We start from the raw sequence: 18,455 nt of genomic DNA, 5'->3' as shown, positions 1-18,455 counted from the left end.
TTACAAACTCCGCAAACAATGACACACTTCCTGTAACTGCTCGCCCCTTTCACTTTCTTCTTCCGGGTCGCTGAAACTTTCCAACATGGCCGGTGGTTTGTCCTCACTGAGTTCTGTCCTGTGTGTGAAAACATGAGACTACATGGAATTTTCCCCTTTAAAGTCACGAATGATGCTGCTCTGACTAGATGTTGCAAATAAGACAGTAAACCGGCCCTCCTGAAAGAGAACTTTGGTTCTTAGACTGCAGCTGCCTGAGTTAGTAAGTATGTGTGAGGGAGCCGCTGCAGCACCGTCGCGTAGTTAGTAGTGAAGTTGTTGTTCTGTGACTGGAAAATAAATATAAGTTACTAGTTTTAATTTGTTCAGTTGAAGAGAAGTGATTCCTGTCTTCTGTATTACTATAGTATGGAGCTCTGCCGACCAGTGGCAGTGGCTACAAAAAAACTGCGAGCAGCGACCCGAACTTGGGGCAGTTGTCAGTTTTACTTTGTTTGTTTGTCTTGTGCAAATGAGTTCCAGTCGTGCCTTTATATTCTCTCCGTGAAATTCTTGTGTGAAAGCTGTGTGTTTCGGTGTCACGTTGAAAGACGGGGAATATCAGTACTGACACTGTCACTCTGTCTGTGGCAGTTTCTAGAATCCTAGTATTCCTAGGACCTGAGGAAAAACAGTCCAGACCAGAGCCCGTCGTACAGACTAAATAAATAGTTATTATTATTGCTGGAAGAACCCTTTGCCTTTTCAGTCGTTTCCAACAATCTGTCCTCTCTTAGCGAGTTTGCGAAGTGACCCCTTTGTGTATGCTTTTCGTTAAAGAAAGGATTCTTGCATGTCATTCATTGTCATTATCAACACAATCTCTGGAATAAAAGTTTTTAAAAGTTGCCTGGTGACGTTTTTGACATTAGAAAAGAGGTTTGTCCCTAGCTGTATATTTTTTGTTTTGTTACGTCACATCTCAGTTACATATAATTAGTGTGTTTCGTTAATGTGATACATTAACATTGCTTAAAAAGAATGGCAATAGATAACGCTGGCTGAACACTCACTGCACACCTGCAGGTAACAAGTATCCTAGTGTTATATATCTTTACAGTTATTGAAGGGACTGAAGCAGGTATAGTTGTGTTCTGTGGAATGAGTGATGTCATAAGCAGACAAACTGTGCAAGTGGCTTCTTTGTTTGTGCCTTTGGGCAGCTGGGAGAATAGTGGTTAAAGCTGCTGCCTTGGACCCAAAGGTTGGAGGTTAAAATACCATTTTCAGCTGTAATACCCTTGAGTGAGGCACTTACCCTACATTGCTCCAGTAAATTTATCCGTCTGTAGAAATGGGTAAGTAATTGTAATTAGCTTACATTGTATGTTGCTTTGGGGGCATCAGCCAAACAAATGTGATGTAGATTAGGACTCATTCTGTATATAAATTTTTATGTGTTTCAGTGGACTTTATGAGCATACAAAAAAGTAGGCTTTTGATGACATCAGTGAAAAGGAGAAACTGGAGAAAGCAGATTACAAGAGTTGGAAACAATGGAGAGGAGAAACGTAAGGCATTCAGCATAGAGGCTGCAAGACAGAAGAGCCTAGTAGAGAGAGACCTCTTGGAGGAGGCAGCACAGCAGAGAAGGAGCAAAGGTGACAGGTGCATTGGAGGGAGAGTCTTTTCAGTCAATGAGAACTTATATAGCTTTTGCATCTTACCTTATGTCAAGTATTCTGGTCGTATCAAAGACACATATTTCTGGTAATAATGTGTGTCCTACAGTGTTTTTCCCCAGAGATTTCACCTGCACTAAAAGTAGTGAATTGGAAATGTAATATACAACTGTAGGTGTGTAAATTCATAATTGTTTTATGTATTTTTACATTTATTATATTTATGCTTCCTAACTTTGGTCAGTTAAATTCAATGAAACAGGGCAATCCAAGTGAGTTGGATGGGCTAGACTTTAGGCTGAGATAGTCAGCATGTCTGAGGGCTTTGGTAAAACATTACAGTCCTGCCTTCTAATCGGCGTAAACAAACCAGTAGATAGTTCTCGTCTGTTTTTAAATTATGATTTAATTATGATCACAAAAGCCACAGTCCTTGTTGTTGAACTCTAGGTGAAATACTTAGACAAAGCTGTAAGCCAAGTAAATGACAGTAAGTGTTGAAATTAAAGCCAAAAAGATCATATGCAGTAGATCTTCCTAGAATGAGGCTGATTTTCCCGAGGTATGTGTACAACTGGAAAAATGTGTGTGGACCAGTTATTTTTCCAGAAGTTAATTTATGGTATACAGGTGGAGAGTGTGATAAGGCTAAAATGCACGCTTCCACAGTTATTGTACACACAAAAAGATTGTCGTGCACACAGCAGTGTGACTAGGCACAGGGCACAACTATGTACAAAGAGGAAAAACAAAAGCAGTTGTGTAGTCTCTTCTGACTGAACAGCTTGTTTACTGGTCATGTGAGGGTGTGTCAAGCTGAAAGCGCTGCCAAAAAACATTGCTGGTTTAATGGTAATTAGTGCACCAACTGCATAACACTGTGCTTGACGTTGGGCATCTTTTTCTATAATCAGAGCAGTCTTTGATCGTGAGAGATTTTCTTGTTAATCACGACATGCAGATGGAAGGAGCTGATGTGTCATCCTCCTTGCACAGGTGAGAAGTCCTCGCTGATGGGTGTGAGCCGGCTGGATGTTCTCTACAGACGACTTCTCCTCACCAAGCTCTTCATCCATGGGTGGGGAAAGCCAGATGACCTCAAAAGGTGGTACTGCGCAGAACTGAAGCGCTATTATTTCCCTGTTCTTATCTAAATGTGTTGTTGAAATGATTAGACACAATACAAGCCCTTGGCTACTCTGGTATGGCAGCACGGTTTTATTAAAGGTGTCACTTAGTTCATTTGCAGGATCGTCTCACTTTGTGGTTTTGACCACAATGATGTGCTTTAAAGTGTTGCTAGTGATACGGAAAATCCTTCTAGATGGTCATCTAAGTTAAGCCGCATCAGGTTTAGTCTAACCCTCCAGACAGCTGGAAACTTTTAAAAAAAAAAAATGAAATCTTGCTATGGTCATGACTACAAGATGCTTTCATGTTTCATCTGAATTGGTGACTCTTAAGTTACTATTGTTGTGTGTAAGTGTGCGCGTGCGCGCTCCTGTGTCTGTCTGTGGCAACCCTCACGAACTGGCACCCTGTCCAGGGCGTTTCCTGACTAGCCTAGCACCCTATGCTTTCAGGATAGGCTCCAGACCACCAGGACCCTGACTTAGGATAAGCTGTTATCAATAGTGAGTGACGTTTTATTATACATACTGTAGCACTGAATAGAATATATCACTGTGTCATTTTGTAACTAAACTTGATATCCTTTCACTGATTTTAACCATTAATGTTAGATTTTTTTGTTGCTTTTTCTTAATGCAGAATATTTGAATTCCGGAAAATTATTGGAAACAGAGAAAAGTGTAAGGATTTGGTTCCCAAGGATTATCCTGTTTTCATAGACAAGGTATCTTTCCATTTTATCATCACTGTTTTATGGGTCTGATGTTAAATCTGCAGACATTGATTGTGTCTGGTTGGATTAAAATTTACTCTTAACTGACTGCGCTCATGAAAAATTCAGTCACTGTCACTGCAGTTCAATCAATGAAGTTATTACACCAGTTGAGTTGTTACACCATAGTTATTACACCAGCGTAAAATGTCTTGTTTTCTCCTGCTGACATGGGGTAAAAGAAGCTGCCTTTATGTATAAACTGAGTCGTTTGCTGCATTTGACTGGAAGCTCCTATAATTGGACTATTTTTTGTCTTTAAAGCTATTCTCATGTCTGTGTGTTTTAATATAGGCCGAGGAGCAAACAGACTGCAAAATTCTAAATGGTCATTTTATTTCACCGCTGGAGTATAATCTGCCTGGTGTTTTACCTCCAGAGTCTGTGAAAGCCAGGTAAGAAGACATGTTAATTTTACACTATTTACCTTGACCTTTAGGCAAATCATTTTGTGCTGACATCTGCTTTGGATTCTGTCTGAATGAAAAGTGGTATATTTTGGTATATTCTGAGGAGCCTGTGTGTGTTGTTTTTTCCATTGTAGTTATGAACTTTTGTGTAAAATGTTCAACTGAAATTTCTTGCTTACACAAACAACCAAACTAAGGTGTAATCTGGGAACAAACTGCAACAAAGCCGCTTTCCTTGTTTCTTATTCTCTTTGCACATTGTGATTTTGAACTGATTTTAATTACTAGTTGTAAATACACTTTTATAGTGGTTTTTTTAAGCTACAATGCCCAGGAGGGATGGGCAGCCACTGGCACTAGGACCCCCAGAGGGTTTTTTTCCTCCCTTGACTTCTGTCTGGGAGTTTTTTGTTCCTTTCTTCTGTGGCCAGTAGGGTTAGTTACACCTTTAATAACTGCATGATTATTGTAGTAATTTAATATATAGCCAGCTATCCATTTGTCTGTTTGTTTTATGCCTCTGATCAGCGCTCTGTGTGACTGTGTGAGAAGCGTGCTCTATAAAAATATACGCACACACTGTCCTAAACTACTTGCCCCAAGCAGGGTCACGGCAAACCCGAGCCCAACCCGGCAACACAGGGCGCAGGGCTAGAGGGGGAGGGGACACACCCAGGACGGACACCAGTCCGTTGCAAGGCACCCCAAGCAGGAGTCGAACCCCAGACCCGCCAGAGAGCGGGACCTGGCCAAGCCTCTTCCCCCACCCCCCCAAATATATTTAATTGAATTTTTCCTTTTCCAGGTTCCAATTCATAGTGCCGAAGAAATGGAAGAAGTACAGGCCAGTATGTATCCACCTTGCTGGGACAGGAGACCATGTAGGTGCCTTAGCTGTGACCCATAGGGCAGGGAAGCAGTGTGTCTGGGTAACAAACATCTCTACTTCCACCACTTGGCACTATGTATAACCTCGTACTACGTTTACAGGCACAACAGTTGACACTTCCTCTGACTTTAACTAACAGGCTTCTAGTCACAAATACGGCTTCATAGCCACTAGATTTCCTACATTTCTCCCAAGAGCCTTACACTTTCTATCCTTTTAAATAATACTTCACTTTTTTAACAAGAGCTTTCACTGTGTTGCAGTTCTTCTGGCGGAGGCGCACCCTCATGGCGAAACCTATGATTAAAGAGACAGGAATGGCGTCGCTGTTACTGGAAAATCCATACTATATCCTTGGAAAAAATGAAAATTCTGTAGCGCTGTGTAGTTTGGCTCTGTCTTGTTGGATGTTCCTGTGCAGAGCAGGTATCGTCTGGAGACCTTTTACTGCACTGTGGAATTGAATGTGAATGTGAACCAAGTGAAACATCTTCCTTGATTTACATTTTACATGGATACAGAAAACCAAAAGATCAAGTGTAAGTTTCTTTATTTAAATCCTAATGACTAAAATTAATATGACTTTTAAATTAAACAAATGAAAAATAATACTGTTCTGCAGTTATTGCACTGTGTGGAGGGACTTCACTGTTTCGATTTGTTTAGATTTATCTGCAGGTCATCCACACATGACCAGATCTTGGATGACTGGATATTGGAATGACCAGACAGTCCAGTGCATCACAAAATTATTAACAATTAATATTGTTAGATATATCACCACAATGGAACACAAAAAAAAACAGTAGCCCAATATTTTAAGAGATTTGCAATCACACAACTCAAAAAAAAAAAAACAATACACAACACTAAAGCATTAGATACAGAATTGCTAAGGAACCGTCATATATGCTGGGCAAGACACTTTGCTCAGTACCACACTGTTATATTTCCCCTTGTGTGCACCATATTTGATCATCAGTGTGTTTCATTCATTGGTTAATTTTGGTTTGCAGTTACTCTACAAATGTCTGTTTTATTGTCTTGATATTATGCTGTGTTTTGTTAAAACATTTTGCTTTCTTACAAAGAAATAACTGTCATGTCATAGTGATTTAAAAAAAAAACCATTAGAAAAAGCAGTCGGTCGCCTGACTGGACCCCCCCGCTTCCCAGTATGACTCTGGTCATGTGGGAATGAATTGTTGTCTTTATTTGTAAAATGTAAAATGCATCTGCTGTATCCTGCTGCTGTACCTTTGGTACTGTACAGGCGCTCCAGCCTGCGAAACGTGTCAGACCTGTTTGTGATGGGCGGCGCCCTCATCCTGGAGTCGGCTGCCCTGCTGCACTGGCTCGAGAGGGAGGGCTACTGGCCCCTGGGCATGACTGGCATCTCCATGGGGGGACATGTGAGTTGCCGTAGCAACTGCAGGGCAATCTAGGACATGGATCTGCGGTACCAACAAGTGTTGCAATTAGAGCTTGAAGTTTGCTGCACTTTGTTTAAAAACCATGAGTTCTTTAGTGAAATTTGTGTTTTACAGTATTACAACTCCAGACTTGATTTGCCGTCTCTCGTGCTCTTGTGATTTGTAAACATCTCTGAACAACACTAAATGCACAGCATAAATAAGCATTTTATTAAATGTGTTAAAACATTTTATCTGAATATAAGATGACTTGTGTCAAAGTATTTATTAAAATTATGCATTGGAATGACTGGAATGGGCTGGGATGACACTTGCTCACTGCCTTTATGTGGACCTATTATCCATCCATCCATCCATCCATCTTCCTCCGCTTTATCCGGGGCCGGGTCGCGGGGGCAGCAGTCCGAGCAGAGTACTCCAGACTTCCCTCTCCCCGCACACCTCCTCCAGTTCCTCTGGGGGAACCCCAAGGCGTTCCCAGGCCAGCCGGGAGACATAGTCTCTCCAACGTGTCCTGGGTCTGCCCCGAGGCCTCCTCCCAGTGGGACAAGCCCGGAACACCTCCCCAGGGAGGCGTCCAGGAGGCATCCGGAACAGATGCCCGAGCCACCTCAACTGGCTCCTCTCGATGCGGAGGAGCAGCGGCTCTACTCCGAGCTCCTCCCGGGTGACTGAGCTCCTCACCCTATCCCTAAGGGTGCGCCCAGCCACTCTGCGGAGGAAACTCATTTCTGCCGCTTGTATCCGCGATCTCATTCTTTCGGTCATGATCCAGAGTTCATGACCATAGGTGAGGGTAGGAACGTAGATCGACCGGTAAATTGAGAGCTTCGCCTTACGACTCAGCTCCCTCTTCACCACAACAGACCGGTACAATGACCGCATTACTGCGGACGCCGCACCGATCCGCCTGTCAACCTGCCGCTCCATTTTTCCCTCACTCGTGAACGAGACCCCGAGATACTTAAACTCCTCCACTTGAGGGAGCAACTCCCCCCTAACCCGGAGGGAGCAATCCACCTTTTTCCGACTGAGAACCATGGCCTCGGATTTGGAGGTGCTGATTCTCATCCCCGCCGCTTCGCACTCGGCTGCAAACCTCCCCAGTGCACGCTGCAAGTCTTGATTCGATGAAGCCAACAGGACCACATCGTCCGCAAAAAGCAGAGACGAGATCTCGCGGCCACCAAAGCAGACACCCTCCGTTCCCTGACTGCACCTAGAAATTCTGTCCATAAAGATAATGAACAGAATCGGTGACAAAGGGCAGCCCTGGCGGAGTCCAACATGCACCGGGAAAAGGTCTGACTTACTGCCGGCAATGCGAACCAAGCTCCTGCTCCGGTCATACAGGGAACGAACAGCCCGTAGCAACGAGCCCCGAACCCCATAATCCCGAAGTACCCCCCACAGGATGCCACGAGGGACACGGTCGAATGCCTTCTCCAGGTCCACAAAACACATATGGACTGGTTGGGCAAACTCCCACGAACCCTCCAGCACCCTAGTGAGGGTATAGAGCTGGTCCAGTGTTCCACGGCCAGGGCGAAAACCGCATTGCTCCTCCTGGATCCGAGGTTCGACTATCGGTCGGATTCTCCTTTCCAGTACCCTGGCATAGACTTTCCCAGGGAGGCTAAGGAGTGTGATCCCCCTGTAGTTGGAACACAATCTCCGGTCCCCCTTCTTAAAAAGAGGGACCACCACCCCGGTCTGCCAGTCCAGAGGCACCGTTCCCGAACTCCACGCGATGCTGCAGAGGCGTGTCAGCCAAGACAGCCCCACAACATCCAGAGACTTGAGAAACTCGGGGCGGATCTCATCCACCCCCGGAGCCTTGCCACCGAGGAGTTTTTTGACTACCTCAGCAACTTCAGCCAGGGTAATGGACGAGTCCCCCTCCGAGTCCCCAGCCTCAGCTTCCTCTACGGAAGGCGTGTCGGAGGGATTGAGGAGATCCTCAAAGTACTCCTTCCACCGCCCGAGAACATCCTCAGCTGAGGTCAGCAGCGCACCACTTCCACTGTAAACAGTGTTCGTGGAACACCGCTTCCCCCCTCTGAGTCGCCGGACGGTTTGCCAGAATCTCTTTGAGGCCGACCGAAAGTCTTCCTCCATGGCCTCACCGAACTCCTCCCAAGCCCGAGTTTTTGCCGCGGCGACTGCCAGAGCCGCGCTCCGTTTGGCCCGTCGGTACCTGTCAGCTGTTTCAGGAGTCCCATGAGCCAACCAGGCCCGATAGAACTCCTTCTTCAGCTTGACGGCATCCCTTACTTCCGGTGTCCACCACCGTGTTCGGGGATTGCCGCCGCGACAGGCACCGGAGACCTTACGGCCGCAGCTCCGAACCGCCGCACCGACAATGGAGGAGCGGAACATAGTCCATTCGGACTCAATGTCCCCCACCTCCCTCGGGACCTGGTTGAAGCTCTGTCGGAGGTGGGAGTTGAAGACCTCTCTGACAGGGGCCTCCGCCAAACGTTCCCAACAGACCCTCACTATGCGTTTGGGCCTGCCAGGTCTGTCCAGCTTTTTCCCCCGCCATCGAATCCAACTCACCACCAGGTGGTGATCAGTTGACAGCTCAGCCCCTCTCTTCACCCGAGTGTCCAAAACATATGGCCGAAGGTCAGAAGAAACGACTACAAAGTCGATCATCGACCTCCGACCTAGGGTGTCCTGGTGCCAAGTGCACTGGTGGACACCCTTATGCATGAACATGGTGTTCGTTATGGATAAACCGCGACTAGCACAGAAATCCAATAACAACTCACCACTCGGGTTCAGATCAGGGAGGCCGTTCCTCCCAATCACGCCCCTCCAGGTATCACTGTCGCTGCCCACGTGGGCGTTAAAGTCCCCCAGTAGAACGACAGAGTCCCCAGTGGGAGCGCTTTCCAGCACGCCCCCCAAGGACTCTAAAAAGGCCGGGTACTCTACACTGCCGCTAGGCGCATAAGCACAAACGACAGTGAGAGACCGTTCCCTGACCCGAAGGCGTAGGGAGATGACCCTCTCATTCACCGGGGTAGACTCCAACACATGGCGGCTGAACTGGGGGGCTATTAATAAGCCCACACCAGCCCGCCGCCTCTCACCTTGGGCAACGCCAGAATAGTGGAGAGTCCACCCTCGATCGAGTAGAGTGGTTCCAGAACCCAAGCTGTGAGTGGAAGTGAGCCCGACTATATCTAGACGGTATCTCTCAACTTCCCGCACCAGCTCAGGCTCCTTCCCCGCCAGTGAGGTGACATTCCAAGTCCCAAAAACCAGAGTTGGCGCCCGAGGTTTGGGTCGGCCGGGCACTCGGCCCCGACCACCGCCCAACTCACAATGCACCGGCCCCTTACGGTTTCTCCGGCAGGTGGTGAGCCCACCGAAGAGTGGACCTATTATTATTATCAAAATTATTAAGTCATTAAGACCAAGACATTGTTGTGCTAGAACTCTGATATACTATATATTGCTTTTCTCAATTTCAGCTCTGCCCAAGTTACAGTGTTCAGAATGAAATCATTTCTGTGGTAATCGTGGTAAGTTTCTTGTTGTGCACTGTGGCGTCATGCTGAGGGAACCTCTCTCTGACCCCTTCACAGATGGCATCTTTAGCGGTAACAAACTGGCCGAAGCCGATACCGCTGGTGCCCTGTCTCTCCTGGTCTACAGCTTCTAGTGTGTTTACAACGGTAAGAAATGGGGAACCACTTGATAAAAATAATAATGTATAATAATACATTTCCAACAGAGATTTCTTCATTTTTGGGTTCATACCAGAAGGATGAGATCACTCAGGTTTTATTTCTGAGAACTAAATAATGATGAGCTGCTGATGTGAATTTTCTGCCAGCAGATTGAGCTCTACTAGAAATAACTACCATTATTCTGCTCTATTTTCTTCAATAGTCAAAGGAAAATAAAGTTAATCTCCACAGGACTGTAATTCCAGTGCGTCAAAAGTTTGTTTTTAAATGATATTTTCCAGAATTTTCAAAAGAAAGTATTTAAAATGGTTTGTTAATCGGGCAGTTGAAACCCAACCTGTATAGATATTTAACATGATTTTCCAAATTCAACTTCTTTTTCGAAATACACAATGGGAAGGAGTCGTAGTATTGTTTGCACCACCCTCCTCCCTGTCATTAAGATCATCTGAAATTTTTCTTCCCAGTGGTAGGGTATTGGGTGAAATGAAACACTGTGTCTTTTGGGGGGGGTTTCAGTATTTTAAGTGTTTTGCAAGCATAGAGCTCTCAAAAAAAAAAAAAAAAAATTTTTTTTAATTTCATAAAATTTATTTATAAGAAGCTTACTATCATATCAAAATGATTTAAAAAAAAAAAAAAAAAAATCACTTATATGATACATTACCAGACCCCCAGCCCCCTTTTGTCAGGTCATGTGAGGATGGACTATAGTTAGTTGTTAAAAGTGAGTTAAAACAACTTTACTTTAGCAGTAATTACCGGTATAAAAAAGCGGTACTTTACTGGTGTTTTTGTTTTAAAGGGAGTGCTGAGTAGAGCTGTGAACTGGCGGGAGCTGGAGAAGCAGTACGCCATGCATACAGTGTATGAAGAGGAAATCACCCGGCTGCTGGAGTATTGCGGGGTACTTGTGGACTCTTCCAATCTGTCTGTCTATACATACTGTGTTAAACACGATCAGCTTGTTTTATGTTTAAAGTCTTGAAGTACACGTGTGCTGCTTCTTAAATCAGAAAATTATTTATTCTTACAATTTCTCAGTTGTTTCAAACAATTAGCTACTTATTTTGTTTTGGATATCTAGCCTATGGCTACAGTGAGTAGCACTGCTGTCTCTCAGCACCTACGTGGTATGAGAGAACGTGGGTTCAGTGTGTGGAGTTTTCATATTCTCCCTGTGTCCATGTGGGTTTCCTCTGGGTGCTCAGGTTTCTTCCCACAGTGCAATGACAAACAGTTCAGGTGGATTGGTGACCCTAAATTGCCATTAGTGTGTGTATCTGTGGTCACTTTGTGGTGAACTGGTCATCATCACCCATCCCCCAGGTCATACACAATAATTTTAAATGAGAGTGCCGAACGCTTATAGGTTCATTATTTTCATTGTACTTATGGCTTTGAGCTGTTTTTTTTTCTTTCCGAAATGTGGGTGACCTATTCCCTCTGCTTTCAGACGGATTCTTTTAGAATGGGTCAGGATTTTGTGAAGAACTCGCCCGACAGCTTTGACACCCTCTCAAGCGTGGACATCCCCGCGGGCTTCCTGAGCCTGGATGGGCCGCAGCACGAAAACGGGGACGTGCCGTCCTCGGCGCTGAGCTCCCAGGGCAGAGGCGGGGCCGCTGGGCGCACACTGCTCATGAGCGGACATCGCGGCCACTTGGACCAGATGCTTTCAGCAGTGAGCAGCAGCCATCCTCACATTGACATGCTTAGCGCCAAGAACATGAGCCAGCAGGCCAGACAGCGGCTGTCTTTGCAGCGGGAATCTCTGGGCTTCATGAAGGGGGTCATGGATGAGTGCACACACATCGCCAACTTTTCAGGTAGGAGCTCGAGTCGAGTCGGCAGCTGCATGACACACCATTAGTGCCTTAATCTCACTCTGGATTGTCCTCAAGTCAGTGTATGTATAGCTGGCTTTACACCTTTTGCGTTTAAACTACAGTTCATCCATGCCTGACTGCACGTTGGGGGCCCGCAAGTTAGAAATACAGGACAGGCCAATGCCTATATAGTGCATCACTATATATATATTTTTTTTTTGTTTGGAATATTTGTTTCCCTGAATTTTTGAAAAAAAGGAAAAAGTATTTGCTTAATAAGCAAAATTAACCCCATTTATAGACCATCTTTGTCTATTTTGTCTTGTCTTTTTTTAACATAACACAGTATAACATGACAAAACATTTTATTTATGCATAACAAGATTACAATCATGTTTGTGTTACTTTTAAAAAAAGTCACAGATACGTTATGTTGGAATGACGGGGAGCCACCCTTCCCCCCGTTCGTCTGGTCTTGCGAGGATGAGCTGTACTTCCACCTGACAAGTCTGCCTGTTTAAAACTGTTGTGATAAAATCAACCTTATGTGACTTCAGCCCCTCAAGAGAACACAAGTGAGGTGTGAGCCTTCTTACCACACATTGGTGTGAGGTGGCTGGAGAGCAAACAGTCTGCTGTGTGTTTCTGCGGCAGTGCCTGTGGATCCGAGCCTGATCATCGTGGTGCAGGCGAAGGAGGACGCCTATGTCCCTCGTGCCGGCGTTCGCAGTTTACAGGAGATCTGGCCGGGATGCGAGGTGCGCTACCTGAACGGTGGCCACGTTAGCGCCTATCTCTTCAAACAGGGCCTCTTCAGGTGGGACTGACTTCACTTTCCGTGCACAAGCTCTTCCTTCTCCACCTCTTTTTCCCTAGCAGCTGCTTTTTCGTGTTACTTTTTTTTTTTTTTTTTTTTTTGCTTTTTTACGAATTGTCTTTTTTTTCTTCAAAATGGTCATTGAATGGAAACAAACAGCGGAGAGAATGCCAGGGGAAAGAGTCGCACCCAGAAAGCTGGAAATAATTGCATAACTCAGTAGTTCTGAGGGCTGTACAATTACTGGAGGTCACAGTGGCTGTACTGGTATGATGCTGGATATCATTATGAAGAACAATAAAGAGAGGTTTCCTGCTGCTGAATTTACTTTTACAAATATGAAATTTTGCTAGTAAGATTTGTCAGATAACCCCTCCGTGAACCGCCACCTTACCGTGGTGGAGGGGTTTGAGTGCCTGAATGAGTCCAGGAGCTATGTTGCCTGGGGCTATATGCCCCTGGTAGGGTCTCCCATGGCAAACAGGTCCTGGATGACAGACGAGACAAAGTGCGGTTCAAAAACCCCTTATGAAGAAAATAAAATCGAGGCTTTTGTTTACCCCGCCCGGTATGGGGTCACCGGGGCCCCACCATGGAGCCAGGCCTCGGAGGGGGGGCTCGCATGCGAGCACCTGGTGGCCAGGTCTATGCCCACGGGGCCTGGCCGGGCTTAGCCCGAAGCCAAGACGTGGAGCCGCTCTTCGGTGGGCTCACCACCTGCCGGAGAGACCGTAAGGGGCCGGTGCATTGTGATTTGGGCGGTGGTCGGGGCCGAGTGCCCGGCCGACCCAAACCTTGGGCGCCAACTCTGGTTTTTGGGACTTGGAATGTCACCTCACTGGCGGGGAAGGAGCCTGAGCTGGTGCGGGAAGTTGAGAGATACCGTCTAGATATTGTCGGGCTCACTTCCACTCACAGCTTGGGTTCTGGAACCACTCTTCTCGACCAAGGGTGGACTCTCCACTATTCTGGTGTTGCCCAGGGTGAGAGGCGGCGGGCGGGTGTGGGCTTATTAATAGCCCCCCAGTTTAGCCGCCATGTGTTGGAGTCTACCCCGGTGAATGAGAGGGTCGTCTCCCTGTGCCTTCGGGTCAGGGAACGGTCTCTCACTGTTGTTTGTGCTTATGCGCCTAATGGCAGTGTAGAGTACCCGGCCTTCTTGGAGTCCCTGGAGGGCGTGCTGGAAAGCGCTCCCACTGGGGACTCTGTCCTTCTACTGGGGGACTTTGACGCCCACGTGGGCAGCGACAGTGATACCTGGAGGGGCGTGATTGGGAGGAACGGCCTCCCTGATCTGAACCCGAGCGGTGAGTTGTTATTGGATTTCTGTGCTAGTCACGGTTTATCCATAACGAACACCATGTTCATGCATAAGGGTGCCCATCAGTGCACTTGGCACCAGGACACCCTAGGTCGGAGGTCGATGATCGACTTTGTAGTCGTTTCTTCTGACCTTCGGCCATATGTCTTGGACACTCGGGTGAAGAGAGGGGCTGAGCTGTCAACTGATCACCACCTGGTGGTGAGTTGGATTCGATGGCGGGGGAAAAAGCTGGACAGACCTGGCAGGCCCAAACGCATAGTGAGGGTCTGTTGGGAACGTTTGGCGGAGGCCCCTGTCAGAGAGGTCTTCAACTCCCACCTCCGACAGAGCTTCAACCAGGTCCTGAGGGAGGTGGGGGACATCGAGTCCGAATGGACTATGTTCCGCGCCTCCATTGTCGGGGCGGCGGTTCGGAGCTGCGGCCAGAAGGTCTCCGGCGCCTGTCGCGGCGGCAATCCCCGAACACGGTGGTGGACACCGGAGGTAAGGGATGCCGTCAAGCTGAAGAAGGAGTTCTATCGGGCCTGGCTGGCTCATCGGACTCCTGAAGCAGCTGACAGGTACCGACGGGCCAAACGGAGTGCGGCTCTGGCAGTCGCCGCGGCAAAAACTTGGGCTTGGGAGGAGTTCGGTGAGGCCATGGAGGAAGACTTTCGGTCGGCCTCAAAGAGATTCTGGCAAACCGTCCGCCGACTCAGAGGGGGGAGCGGTGTTCCACAAACACTGTTTACAGTGGAAGTGGTGCGCTGCTGACCTCAACTGAGGATGTCCTCGGGCGGTGGAAGGAGTACTTTGAGGATCTCCTTAATCCCTCCGACACGCCTTCCGTAGAGGAAGCTGAGGCTGGAGACTTGGAGGGGGACTCGTCCATTACCCTGGCTGAAGTTGCTGAGGTAGTCAAAAAACTCCTCGGTGGCAAGGCTCCGGGGGTGGATGAGATCCTCCCCGAGTTTCTCAAGTCTCTGGATGTTGTGGGGCTGTCTTGGTTGACACGCCTCTGCAGTATCGTGTGGAGTTCGGGAACGGTGCCTCTGGACTGGCAGACCGGGGTGGTGGTCCCTCTTTTTAAGAAGGGGGACCGGAGATTGTGTTCCAACTACAGGGGGATCACACTCCTTAGCCTCCCTGGGAAAGTCTATGCCAGGGTACTGGAAAGGAGAATCCGACCGATAGTCGAACCTCGGATTCAGGAGGAGCAATGCGGTTTTCGCCCTGGCCGTGGAACACTGGACCAGCTCTATACCCTCACTAGGGTGCTGGAGGGTTCGTGGGAGTTTGCCCAACCAGTCCATATGTGTTTTGTGGACCTGGAGAAGGCATTCGACCGTGTCCCTCGTGGCATCCTGTGGGAGGTACTTCGGGATTATGGGGTTCGTGGCTCGCTGCTACGGGCTGTTCGTTCCCTGTATGACCGGAGCAGGAGCTTGGTTCGCATTGCCGGCAGTAAGTCAGACCTGTTCCCGGTGCATGTTGGACTCCGCCAGGGCTGCCCTTTGTCACCGATTCTGTTCATTATCTTTATGGACAGAATTTCTAGGCGCAGCCAGGGAACGGAGGGTGTCTGTTTTGGTGGCCGCGAGATCTCGTCTCTGCTTTTTGCGGACGATGTGGTCCTGCTGGCTTCATCAAGTCAAGACTTGCAGCGTGCACTGGGGAGGTTTGCAGCCGAGTGCGAAGCGGCGGGGATGAGAATCAGCACCTCCAAATCCGAGGCCATGGTTCTCAGTCGGAAAAAGGTGGATTGCTCCCTCCGGGTTAGGGGGGAGTTGCTCCCTCAAGTGGAGGAGTTTAAGTATCTCGGGGTCTTGTTCACGAGTGAGGGAAAAATGGAGCAGCAGGTCGACGGACGGATCGGTGCGGCGTCCGCAGTAATGCGGTCATTGTACCGGTCTGTTGTGGTGAAGAGGGAGCTGAGTCGTAAGGCGAAGCTCTCAATTTACCGGTCGATCTACGTTCCTACCCTCACCTATGGTCATGAACTCTGGATCGTGACCGAAAGAATGAGATCGCGGATACAAGCGGCAGAAATGAGTTTCCTCCGCAGAGTGGCTGGGCGCACCCTTAGGGATAGAGTGAGGAGCTCAGTAACCTGGGAGGAGCTCGGAGTAGAGCCGCTGCTCCTCCGCATCGAGAGGAGCCAGTTGAGGTGGCTCGGGCATCTGTTCCGGATGCCTCCTGGACGCCTCCCTGGGGAGGTGTTTCGCGCTTGTCCCACTGGGAGGAGGCCTCGGGGCAGACCCAGGACACGTTGGAGAGACTTATGTCTCCCGGCTGGCCTGGGAACGCCTTGGGGTTTCCCCACAGGAACTGGAGGAGGTGTGCGGGGAGAGGGAAGTCTGGAGGACTCTGCTCGGACTGCTGCCCCCGTGACCCGGCCCCGGATAGCGGAGGAAGATGAATGAATGAATGAATGATTTGTCAGATAATATTCAGCCTGTAGCGGGGGTGCGGTGGCGCAGTGGGTTGGACCGCAGTCCTGCTCTCCGGTGAGTCTGGGGTTCGAGTCCCGCTTGGGGTGCCTTGCTATGGACTGGCGTCCCGTCCTGGGTGTGTCCCCTTCCCCCTCCGGCCTTACGCCCTGTGTTGCCGGGTAGGCTCCGGTTCCCCGTGACCCCGTAAGGGACAAGCGGTTCTGAAAATGTGTGTGTGTGTGTGTGTGTGTGTGTGTGTATTCAGCCTGTCAAGTATTTTTGAAAACAGAAGTAAACTGACAGCCGGTTGGTTGGTGGTGTTTTCGTGCTATTTCTTGGTCTTATTGGATTATTTAGAAAAGCGCGAAAGACCACCCAAGTTTGTATTGGGAGTGTACATTCAACATTGAAAATTGCTTTTAAACGTGAAATCGTTCCGTTAATGTCTCATCTGTGTTTGTGTTCCTTAGGCAAGCCATTTACGATGCCTACAACAGGTTTCTTCAGAAGTATTCCATCTCCTAGCTTGAGGACCCCAGTGAGCAGAATCTGAGAAGGTCACCTGAAACTTACAGTCCTCGAAGGGAAGCTTTCACCAGCAAACGGAAGACGGGAGATGTCCTCCTCTAACATGGGCTCTCCGAATGACGTGAATGGTTAATCTCTCACAACAGTGGATAAATCACTGCTGCCATAAAATATGAGACTGATGTGCTGCTGGAAATAATGCTTAAGGAAAAAAATGTCAGAACTCATACAATGCCTCTGAAATCTACTCATACAATACCTCCTATACTGTGTCTTTGTTGAAATCATTCTTCCTTACTCTCACCCACAATGCCTTTCATTAGATTTTATGGATTATAGGAGTTTTACATATCCTAATGCAATGCTTTTTCTGATCAGGGATTTTGGTAAAGCGTGATTAACAATGAAATAATGAGCAGCAGGTGCTTGACAAATACCTGTAAAATGTATACATTTTTTGTAGCTCGGTAACTATATGGTAGTTGATTAGTTGGTGACCAGATGGCAATTAAGGGACACAAAGTATAAAAGAAGCCTTTGTATGAATCCAAACGAGAAATCTGTCAAGAAATCTCATGATTTTCATAACAGAGTCAGTAGCTGAGCTCAGCTGACATGAAGTACTGTATGGAGAGTGCTGGTCCAGAAAGGAGCCCGAGGAGTCCTGTTCTGCCCCTCCATCAACATAGTACCGCGGGAGGGTCCGGCTGGGGCCTCAGGACCTCCACAGGAGGAGGGTGTGCTGTAAGAACAGAATGAGCTGTACCTCTGGAAAACCACCATGCCTAGCACATGTGCTCATCCCATTTTTCTGGTCGTAAATTTGGGTGCTTAAACTATACGTATTTAATGATTAAAACTTAACAGGATGTATTTTATCTTTTAATTTCACAATGTGTAGGGATCTTGGCATTTGTGTTAAAATCAATTTGTGCTCAATTAAAAGCAAAATTTTCTAAGCAGCCAGTACCCTTTAAATTTTTAGTAATTGTAAACATTTACGTTAAGCATAGTTAGTGTGTCTTTTTTGTATTTTTCCTATTCTTTGTGTATATGATTCTGTGCAAGTGCTGTGGCTACTGTAACTAGCAGGTTTAATGTTTATTGTTCATCAGGGGTTGTACTGAGGTGTTAACATTGAGGTTTTAAACATTACTTTTGTTATTTGGCACTTTCCTCCAAAGCAACTTACAATGTTGAACTTCTTACAGAGATTTACCTTTTGTACATTTGGGTAATTTTTACTGATATCAGTTCACCGAAATTGGCTTGATCGCAGGTGCAACACTGAGAGTGGAACTTTTATCAGTTTCGCGCTGATAAAAATGAAGTTTTTTTCTTTTCTCGATATTTTAATAAGAATCTTGTGGTGTGTTGATCATGATGCATCTTTAGAGCAGCCGAGCCTCATGGTGTTGTCCACGGACTTGACTAATAATTTATGTAATGCTGTCGGAAAAATAAAGTGCCGTTCATAGCTGCCTACTTTCAGAACCTTACGCACTTTACTCACTCACTGAAGAGAGACACTGACCTGTTGTGGCCCACG

General features: G+C 47.3%; 1 protein-coding gene across 4 annotated transcripts; it reads left to right on the top strand.

Moving 5' to 3' along the window:
• Positions 1-74: 74 nt before the first annotated feature.
• On the top strand, positions 75-18,383 carry abhd18 (abhydrolase domain containing 18). 4 transcript variants are annotated; one of them, XM_018728877.2, is made up of 14 exons: positions 75-262; positions 1,446-1,640; positions 2,658-2,766; positions 3,432-3,516; positions 3,859-3,959; positions 4,780-4,855; positions 5,127-5,211; positions 5,375-5,402; positions 6,137-6,275; positions 9,893-9,982; positions 10,803-10,904; positions 11,454-11,826; positions 12,481-12,643; positions 16,849-18,383. In XM_018728877.2, coding segments are annotated over exons 1-14 (1,602 nt in total). In that variant the 5' UTR covers positions 75-261; the 3' UTR covers positions 16,904-18,383. The 4 variants fall into 4 exon arrangements, with proteins under 4 accessions (XP_018584393.2, XP_018584402.2, XP_018584385.2 ...); XM_018728869.2 differs by lacking the exon at positions 75-262 and adding an exon at positions 1,320-1,337; XM_018728886.2 differs by lacking the exon at positions 1,446-1,640.
• Positions 18,384-18,455: the final 72 nt, after the last annotated feature.

Source organism: Scleropages formosus, chromosome 1, assembly GCF_900964775.1.
Source record: "Scleropages formosus chromosome 1, fSclFor1.1, whole genome shotgun sequence".
Classification (NCBI taxonomy): domain Eukaryota; kingdom Metazoa; phylum Chordata; class Actinopteri; order Osteoglossiformes; family Osteoglossidae; genus Scleropages; species Scleropages formosus.
This window is presented reverse-complemented; position numbering and strand designations above follow the sequence as displayed.